This window comes from Dreissena polymorpha, chromosome 4 (assembly GCF_020536995.1).
Source record: "Dreissena polymorpha isolate Duluth1 chromosome 4, UMN_Dpol_1.0, whole genome shotgun sequence".
In the NCBI taxonomy this organism is placed as follows: Eukaryota; Metazoa; Mollusca; class Bivalvia; order Myida; family Dreissenidae; genus Dreissena; species Dreissena polymorpha.
In genome coordinates, this window is record NC_068358.1 from 38707897 (window position 1) to 38718807 (window position 10911).

The 10911-nt window shown below is 37.4% G+C and overlaps 1 protein-coding gene across 2 annotated transcripts in view; it reads left to right on the forward strand.

Moving 5' to 3' along the window:
• LOC127879536 (uncharacterized) overlaps positions 1-6875 on the forward strand; it is a 36588-nt gene extending 29713 nt beyond the window's left edge. For both annotated transcript variants that reach the window (XM_052426444.1, XM_052426443.1), the window contains 2 exons: positions 3829-4043; positions 4405-6875. In XM_052426444.1, the coding sequence (XP_052282404.1) occupies positions 3829-4043; positions 4405-4926 (737 nt within the window). In that variant the 3' untranslated portion in view covers positions 4927-6875. The remainder of the gene's footprint in view (positions 1-3828; positions 4044-4404) is intronic.
• The last annotated feature ends 4036 nt before the right edge of the window (positions 6876-10911 follow it).

The following is a 10911-nucleotide window of genomic DNA, read 5'->3' on the forward strand; positions in this document are numbered from 1 at the left end:
ACCGTTGACAAAAATTCGAAACTATTGGAATTACTCATAGCTCAAACAGTTTTATTCATAAAATTCATTAATACCAGTGGTATTGCTCAACTAGACAAATACTGCTGCATTAACGACAGACGATCAAGATCGTAATTGTGTTAACATACCATCGCGACAATACCCGTTTTCTATCACAAGGCCAGATCTTAGCCCAGTTGTACGGGGGTACACCATGGTTCAGAGCCCTTAGAAGCCTTGTTGATAGGCCTGTCCGTTATGCGTAATTATGAGCCCTTGTTTTCCCGTCATTTTTGACAAAGGCGACATCGATAAGCATCAACGGCAACCGATTGTTAACGAGTGTAACATTGTTCATATTGTCATATTTTTTAGCATGTAGGGTTACGTGTGGAAAATATTTTCAGAATCGATACATGGCCTATTTGCAACAATCTGAATCAAAACCCAGACCTATTTTTGACAATGTTCATGAAAACAAACCGCGGGATTCTATAAAAACGAATATTAAGTCCATTTAGCTTTACCATTATTTTCATACCGCTACTATTAAACTCTAATTCTACAACGCATGTACATCCGAATATTTTGCTAATAGTATTATGTCTTCTGCAACGATATTAGCAAGCGTTCAAATGCTCTTCAATGGAAATGTCTGCCTCCTGCATTTTCTGTATTACCTACAGCTCTAACTCTTCGCCCCACAAGCCTCGCGCGTTGGCGACCTGTTGCGAAGGTGGCCTTACACGCTTGTACACCTGCCAAAATCTAGCTCCGATCTAGGCTGGAATTATGTCTAGACATTTTTTTCTCCAGAATCCGATTTTTTTCGCATCCCTCTTTTATTTTTCATACAATGTAATAAAAGTCGTCGCTCTCAGATATTCAGCAGGGTTATCACTTGCCAAGAGGGTAGCCTTGGTACATCGATAATTAACCCAATGAGTCAGACGGAGGTCACGCACGTTGGAACCAATAAACCAGCCTATTTAGCCATTATGCAGAAATAACATATCTAGTACCACCCTAGCTCATATATACTATGCTCGTGCTTAGACCCCCGAATTGTGTTGTTCGTTTGCTTCATCATTAGACGTTTACTTCGAAATTCCAACGCTGTATTTTTTCAACTTATAATTGCTGCCGAGATCTAGTAAATAAACATGGATTGCAAGAGATAATGCGACGCGGTTGTCTGTAATATCTGTTTTATTTCAACAAATTTGAGTAAACATCACTCTCTACACGAGTGCTAACAAACAAACCAAAAACCCGGATAGCACGCGTGTTCATCAGATTTAAATGTCGTCTTATTTCAGTTCGATCTCCGCATCGTTTTTAAAATTACACAGGGGAAGTAACTCCAGTAATTGCAGTACCATTGAACCGGGAAAACTCGCGCATTATTGAACTTCGAACTCACGCGCGAGTCCAGAAGAATTCTACCTGTTATCTCTTCGTTGTTGTTGTTTGTTCAACGGTTCGTCTATCGTTCCTCTTGCGGCACAGCTATCCGCGCGGCGTGGAGCAACATTTCTGGGCGCATTCTTATGTTGTATACAACTCGGCGTCTGGCTAGAATTACTAAGTGATATCCTTTACCAGCAAGAGTGATGTATCAATTGGCCCATTGATGTGTTTTTCCATTTCGCACTTACCCACGGGGAGCATTGGTGGTTTCTGCTAGAACATGATTAAGTTCCCAACGTTACGACTTAAAACAAATAAACAGTGTACTTAAGTAGACGTTTCGAAAACACGAGTTTTTCATCTTCCCACATTGGTAACAAATTTGCCGACCATTGTGTATTTGCGTTTTTGATCGACCGACGTGCAATAATTATGTAATGCAGTAAATATGTTTTGGAAGGATTTACCTGTCTATTGACCAGCCATTGCAATAACTTTAAATAAGGAATGTACAACTTCGTAGATCGTATATATATTTTTTATTTTGCAAATTAGACGTCACCATAACAATAACATTAAAATTTCGTTTACAAACTGAATTTAATCCTACAAAATATGCGCTACATACATTTCAAGTCCAATTCGTAGCATAATTCGCATATTTATAGCGATAAATAACTTTACGTCGAACAATTGGAAAGTATTACTTACAACCTGTAACAAAGCGATGAACGTGTTGTATATGATAGGAATATATTGCACAGCTATGTGGAGAATTGAAAACATCTCGCCACTATAATGGATATATTGATCAGATCTCAAACCAATACAAAACATGATATATTAAAACGACAGAGCCTTTTCAATGTAACAGAAGAAGTCCTTTTAAACACTGAGTGATCAGCGATTTTGGGTTATTCAACTCTTTGTAAAATACATATGCATGTATATAATTTCAACATTAAATAATGCAGCAAGTACAGACAAATCAGATTGAAATAATGTATTTGTTATTGAAATAAAAATAATAAAATTAAGCATCCGTGTCGAAAAAAACAAACAAACAAATATATTAACTTGTTGATTCTTGTAAAGTGCAAAACTTTTTATGTGCGTATATAAATGGTTTTGTTTCGAACGCCCAGACCACTCGATAGTCAAAACTGAGTTCAAACGATCCAGAACTATTTTGTTACAATTGAACAATGCCTTTACAATGGTCTCAATTATACCCGTCAAAAATTTTAGAATAAGCTTGCCACTCTTAATCTTGCGACAGTGAAATGAAATCATTCGCTAGACCGGCTGGGTAAAAAGTGGCTGTTCTAACGCGTTCCGATATTTGAATAGCCTCCTACGTTTTTTGGACCGAGTAGCGTTGTTTTTTTTCTAGCATACTATGTTCGCTTACTCTTTATAACATGTAACATGGGAGTATGAACGTATGATTTATACCCCGCTGTTCCAAATGGAATTTTTCGTGAATTCGCATTCATCTTTCCAGAAAACGATTTGTTTTGAATCGACTTAAGTAAGAAGTGCTGATCTGTTAAGGTCTAGAAAAATATATTTCATCGAAAATCTGAAGCTTACAATGTTTAATGACTTCTTTTGATCTGTTTCGTACAGTCTTGATCGCTCTTCCTTTGACAATAACCCTTGTTAATGATATCCCCACCCACTGCGTAAAGCCAGTAAACAGAAGGCGTTATCTTCTGCTGAAGTCGCCGACTATCAAGCGATCTGATTCCATCGAGATGTGCTTCATTTTAATGCGTCTGATACAGAATATTTGTTTATAAATTTTATATAAACAGCAACCTGTTCGATTTACCTGTGACTGTGAACCGTTTTAACCGGTTCCGTATATGATTACTAATTAATGCCAAAGGTCGCGCTACTTGAGCCGTATGCTTGCAAACGATGTAAGCTATACATCTGCGTCCAACAGGGTGGCTGCTCAAGTCTGCACTGATTCCTCGCATGTTTTGCGAACTTGTTAAGACGTGTATTATGCGATACCATTGTTGGATAAAGTCTTTTAGCTCAAGTCACGCGCGATGCGGTTTTGATTTACTGCTGTTTGCAACGAGACTGTTTCACTGCACGGTTGACATCTCTGCCACTTTTCATATCACGTTGCATACACGTACCGTCCCCTGAATCTTTTACGGGTATACTAAACTCATTGACTATACTTTGGAACGTGGTAATTTACAACTGAAACGGCAATAAAATTCGTGTTTAAACACTTACTGTTTTATTTTTTGAACTTCACAAAAAAAGCCTCAGTTCATTTTACAACACGGTTCATGTGTACTGTTCCTGTGCGATGTTGATAATGCGCCCGCAGTTTGTTTAACACATATTTCTCATATTCCCCTTATAAAGTCAACGTGTTTTGCTGTGTTGTTACAGGTATCCTCATGATAATGTTCCTGAACATGACCACGCTGGCAAGCGACATGAAGGACCCCATGTTCCTAAGAGACAACAGAGGTGGCACGGCGATGGCGGACGCACAGGCGAAACTAGGGAACAATGCGGTTTTTCAGCCGAAAAAACACGTGATCATATCATACGAGACCCGGCAGTTTCTATGTATGGACGACAAAAGTGTTGTGTACCAGTCGGTAAGTATAGGACGTACTTGAGCCCTGTATAGTGCACGACCACGTGTTTATTCACGTGTGCTTTTGCGTATGCATGTAATTCTGGTGATAGATTCTTAAAGGTGGTTGCGTTAAGAATATGTTCATCACAAAATATACACATCAATTGATTATGCTGAAATAGGTGTTCTGCATAAAAGTGTAATGTACATCAAAGGAACGCTAATATGTTTTGTTTGAGGAGACATTTTAGTGTTGTTGTTTTTTATTACAGCCTTTCAATTACATGGATGTAAGAAGGCGTCAGGCACGTTATTCTAAAAATATTTCGAAAACGTAAGCTGCATGCATACAACTAAAATTTGTTTTGCTTTATTTCCAGAGTGAGTACAATGAAAGCCAATGTACTTTTGTGCACGAGATGGACTCAGAGTACACAGATAGATATTCACGGAAAGTTAACGAATCAACGCCTGCATGGTATTTGGGGATCAACAAAGATGGCTCCATTCGGTGCGGTAATGTGACTAGAAAAAATCAAGACAGTGCCAAATTTAATCGAATGGCAGTTGACCAAACAGAGAGTTCATCATCGCCACCATTTATCGAACAAAAGAAAGAGTGTTGTAATAAAAGTCGGTGCAAAAACAAGTCAGACAGTGGAGAGAATACTAGAAACGAGAGTAAAAAGTGTAGACGATTAAGGACGCGATGTAAGAAACAAAGACGTATGGTGTTCAAGCTGAGCTTGAAACAGTTGAAAAAGTATTATAACAAGTGTGTGGACAGTAATAGTGATTTTATGAAAGAGTGTAGAAACAAATCTAAGTCTAAATCTAAAGCAAAGGACCGGAAAAGACAAAGGAACAGACGAAGATACAGAACAGATTCGAATCCAAGATGATAGTTTCTTTTGCAGTCCTTAGTAGATTATTAGGATATTATTATTTCCAAAGAGATTACAGTGCTTTCCTTTCAACGGTAAGGGAAGTTTGTCAAACAGCGGCGGGTCGACAGGCTTCGTAAATAGGAGATGGTGAAAATCCCTAATACAGTTTGATACATTATTTATATTGTTGTTTTTGACGTATTTATTAATGAAGGCGGAATTGTCTCATTGGAAATCTGAGGAGTAAAACAATAACAGTCAACTACTGTAATCTGTATAAGTAAAGATGGGCCAGTCAGACGGTTCAGTCAGTGGTGCTGCTTTTGACGACGGACACGTGCACGATCCCTGAACGTGCTTCGGGATGTTAACGTTGCTTACATTATTATTACAGTGCCACAACCGGCCAACCCGCTCTGTGACCTGAAATAAAGAGTCCGGCGGGATTTCGGCAAACAATCATTCCTACACATGTACTTGTTATTATTATTTGCATTTGATTTGTTTAAGAGATCTTGTTAACATTGACGCCAATGCGTTAACTGTATTTTGTTCAGTGTCTGTCAGATCCATTTATTGCCCTTTTGCATTTACGCTAAAGCATTTGAAGACTTGGTACTGTGTACCACCTACGTATGATCACGAATCAAGAATTTGCCCATGTTAAAATGTACAGTTTATCTTAATACTCTGTAATACACGGCCAGTCGTTGCGGCTTTACCCGGAAAACTCGAGGAGCGAAGCTGAGCATCCACGGACCACCCCAATGTTTGCATTACTAGTAACACTTTAAAACATTTTTCGCGGTGTTTAGCGAAGGTTTTGTTTGAGTAATTTACTCTGCATCTGTATTATTAAACCGCATAATCATTTTAGCATATGTTACATAGATCTTGCTGTCTGTTTGGCAACGTTCCTCGAGCTATTTCTGTTAAAGCCCTGGGGTAAAGTAAACCTGTGATGAAGAAATATGCCAATGCAGTGTAGATATAATTTATTTATTGGCATTGATTGTCGAGAATGCGTACATAGCTTTCAAACAAATTTGTTAAGGTATTATCTTCCTCAGCCGCTACAAAACTTTGAATAGTAAACCTTAAATATTCTCAGTACAAAATGGTCATATTTCTTTATAACTATACATTTGTAAATATAATTCAATCTTGTAACAAATTGCATTGACACTGGCCACAATGTACGTTTTCACCCCACGTGCTAGGACTTGCATCGTTGGAGGTTGCTTCTATCGATGCAAGTACAGCAGCGTGCATGTTTGTTGTATACATAGTGTAAGTTACAGATATCACTTGTGGTGTCCTCACACGACCAGATGCCCATATAATTGTTTATCGATTTTTATACCACCAATTCATTCGTTGATTTAAATGTGCAATACAATTTCACTTCAATTCTTATCTGCATGCCTATTATATTTTTATAATGTACATGCGTAGTATGATACTTTCTGCCAATTCATTGTCTTCCATTTTCCATTTATGCCGATTTCCCCTTGTAACTTGTGTTTCCTTTCTTCGATTGTTTTATTTTATGTTTGTCATCGTAGTTACTAAAACGACCGATTTGTGCTATTTTGTTCTATTCTTGTAGAAGGACGGAAACACAATTTACAAGGTCGGTATTTGCCTATTTCGTTTTGCTCGTTCTCTAGTTTTCGTTTTCGTGCTAGAGAGCCTAACCTAAAGTGAAATAGGAATTCATTCATTCATTTATTCATTCATTCGTTCGTGCATTTATTCATGCATTAATTCATTCATTTATTTACGCTTTCATTCGGCTCAGCCAGTCGATCACATTTTTTAATCAAATCTTGTTAACTGCAGAAAACTGTCATTCAGCTCTAAATACTAAGGGCATAATGGTAATATCACCGTTATTTTATTTCTGCGAACGATGCTTTATGCTTTTCCTGATGTATATATCGATATATTTATGATTAAAATAATTAGATATGGGTTTTTCGTTATTTATTATAATTTTGTTCCCGAACTGAAGGTAAAATATGTCCTTATTTTTGTCGTCTGCTGCGTTAGTGTTTCACGTAGTCGGTCTTTTAACTGCAGACTAATATTAACATTTGGATTCGTATCCATACAGTTTCTTACAGGAACACCACTTTACATCCAATTAAAGTCGGTTCAAATTTGCCAAAAAACCCTCAACATCTGCAAATCAAATGACGGTTACATATTAATATTTTTTTAGTTCTGTGCTATCTTTTCATACAAACTGGACATATACACGAACATCTGTGGTTTTGTGTTTGTCTTAGGGAATACATTTATATTACTTACTGGTCACATACTTTACTTTGCGAAGTAAAGTATGTGTTTGTTTATACTATTGTTGACACTCGACTTTAGTAACCAGGCAGTTTGACGAATGTGACACCTGGTTTACTTCTAATTTCTATTTTGTTATACCGTGGCAGTAGGGCAATCGAGATCCCATGTATGGCCTTGTATGAAAGCAGGCCGTGTGGGACTCAAACCTTCGAAATCCAGCTCATTAGGCTACATAGACCATGATGATAACGCTGTGGCTATTGTGGCCGAGTGGTACAGCATCATATTACTTTTTTAAAGTGTTTCTCAAGACGTAATTTAACAAAACTATACGTATCTATCACGGTATCAACATTATCACGTTTTTTTGTACCATAAATTGACTTCCAGTTAAAAGGTTCTCTTTCATCTATTAATCTTATAGATGCTTTCCACGGCAAGTCCTGCCGTGTTTAAAGTTATGCTTTGTGCCATTTTGCACACGGTATGCATAATGTTTATAACTAAACGTCCGTTATTATAAACCATCACACTGTGAGGAGTTGGGTATGTTCGATTCAACCAGCTTGTTTTGTTTAGCTAGACTGGTATTAATAAAGAACTAGGAAAGGATCTTGCACACCCGATAGAAGGACGGTAGCGCAGAAACTTAACTTTCGCATTCCTGTCCGTCGATATTCGGTGGAAAAGATATGTAAAGGACTTGTTCAAACACTTGCATACAGGAACGGTTAAAACAACTAATCTTAAAGGCGCTTCATCTCATCTTGAGTTAAGAGAAAGGTTTTATGAATCTGTCAAAATATAGCTTTTTGCCCTCTTGTTAAGTGCGAACGTTTTAACCCTTTCAGCGCTGGAACCGTGTTTTAAAGGCCTTTGCAAACAGATATTTGCTATCTTGATAGTATTCTTTGAAAGAAAAGCGAAGAAAATGCTAATTTTAGAAATTCAGCAGACGTCATTTTAGCAGACGACAAATTTCCCATTCCTGTATTTACTCAGTATTTTATTTACATGAATGCAGTTTCCACACGGAAATAATCCACTACTACACCTGCAAGTCGTTAAGAGTTTTTTGCATTAAAATTAAGAAAGCGTTACTTCTGATGAGTTTCTTCTGGTTATCGTTAACATTTGAACTCGTCAGCGGAAGGATCCACGAGTTTCTATGAGGGCACATCTTACACTTTTTATGCTCCCCGAACAATTTTCGGGGAGCATATAGTTGCCTGTTTGTCCTTCCGTCCTTCCTTACTTCCATACTTCCTTACTTCTGTCTCACTTTTGTTACAGTTTCTCATAGCACCTTCAATACTTTACCGATCTCTTTCATATTTGGCATGTAGGTGCCTTGCATGGACCTCTACCTTTTGATGAGGTTTGAGGTCACCGGGGTCAAGGTCACCAAGGCTAATAATAGATTTTTCGTCACACTATTGTTACAGTTTCTCATAGCACCTTCAATACTTTACCGATCTCTTTCATATTTGGCATGTAGGTACCTTGCATGGACCTCTACCGTTTGATGAGGTTTGATGTCACTGGGGTCAAGGTCACCGAGGCTAATAATAGATTTTTCCGTAAAACTTTTGTTACAGTGTCGCATAGCACCTTCAATACTTTACCGATCTTTTCATATTTGGCATGTAGGTACCTTGCATGGACCTCTACCTTTTGATGAGGCTTGAGGTCACTGGGGTCAAGGTCAAGGTCACCGAGGCTAATAAAAGATTTTTTAGTTGGTTATAAACACATAGATTGACAAAGCGCATCATCGGGGAGCATCCATCAGTTTCACTGATATTCTTGTTCTTTTATACATTGAGGGCATAAAAGAGCATGCAGTTATTTTAAAGACTATCAAGTGCGTTTGCTTGGGCATACGTCCTTTGCCTTTAATTCAGCATAATATGTTCGATCTCCTACAATCCATTTGTTTTTCAGATCGCCCTCTGCAGACCAGCTCGCGTCTTAACCAACAATACCCTTGACAATAGGTTGCGCCCCATGACTTCTGATATTCAATTAACATCAAACGACTTTTTAATACGCTAATCTATGAAATCTAATAATATTAAACCAAAGATCTCCGAGCGGTAAGTACACAAAGTGTCCATTATTGGAACGGGTTAGGTCTTACTACTTATATGAATGGAATGGATATATTTAAAACCCATCGATATCTGAGGTCGCGATCTTCCACATGGCTGTAGAGTTTGTGAAGCCAACACGGCGTAAACCGAACGCGAATACCTCCAAAAGAGACCACGAAATGACTATCTTTAATAAGAATACGATGCCCATATCAAAGCCAAACGCATTTAAAATTGCATCTATCAACGTTAATTGAAAAAATGACAGTTTAAATGTATCAGTCTCAGCTGACACAAAAGGTTAACCGGTTTCCAATGATGATTGAATTCAGCATTAGCCTTTAACCTTGCATGTTCATGTTATTAATTACCACCTCACAAGGGTATTATATTCCTAAATAGACGAACACATTACTTGTTTATATTATTTGATAAGTTTTACAACGTCGAAAACAATGGCAAGAATGAGTAAGGTATTTTGCAACAAGGACTTGATGCCACGGATTTCGTTAACAATTACACAAGATAATTAAAAGTTTACGGCAGATTAGACATTTAGCATATCGCTTGCAAACGCGCACAACTGACCGTTTGTATTTTTCTTAATATTACAAATGCCAAGTCGGATAACAGGTGCGCATTTTTGAACATCAGTTAAAGCTTAGAATTTAAAGAAAAAACGAATTAATCTGTGATTCCAATCAGCACGATTTATGCATTTTAAAGGTTCGTAAAGCTTCGCGAATCCTCACTATTTTGATATTAATTGTCTATGAACTGCTAACGTTATGTATTTCTTTTAGAATTAATCAGCATTTATTCTTGATCCTTCAAACAGTTTAAACGCACATAAATTCGATATTATAAAAGAGTAAATTTACGGGTTATTTATTTTACGCATGTTATTACCTTGTAACGTTTTAAAAACAATAATAAAGATAATGCTAGCATTTATTTTCATAATAAAGTGTTGCATTTGTACGAAAGATCAGAGATCAATCTGTAAGCTGCATTAAAATGACAAAATGTTCCAGCTGTATCGTATATAATACAAAATTAACGGTTTGACAAGCTTATTATCTATCAAAACAGATACTGGGTATCAGTCAGATGAAAAGTTAAACGAGCTTGGACTTCACTTAGCCGCATTCAAGCTTCTTAATAAGAAAACAGCCACACTTTCGGACACACATTCCTGCACGGATTATTGCATCCAGATGCATGCTAATTTTAATGCATTTTCGCGCTAATCCCACCACGCGATAAACGCTTACTGACACTACCAAATAGGTACTTAATTACGTCATTACATAAACCGATCAAGGTAAAGGGCATCCGAATATCGCTATTACTGGAAAAACAATGGCTGCAACGGTAATCGGATTATCCGTTAAAAACAAACATTTATCTTTCAAACGCGAATGCAGCATGAAGCTGAATGGTTCTGTCAGTTAAATTGTATTGTAAGGTGATAAAAATTAAATGGCAATTTGCTCTGTAAGAGTGCGTAAAAAATCCCAAAATGTGAGGTTATCTGCTTTTCAGTTTGTGCTTCAAAAATAGTCGCCCATTTCGCAGAGTGGACTCATATTAATTTTGCATA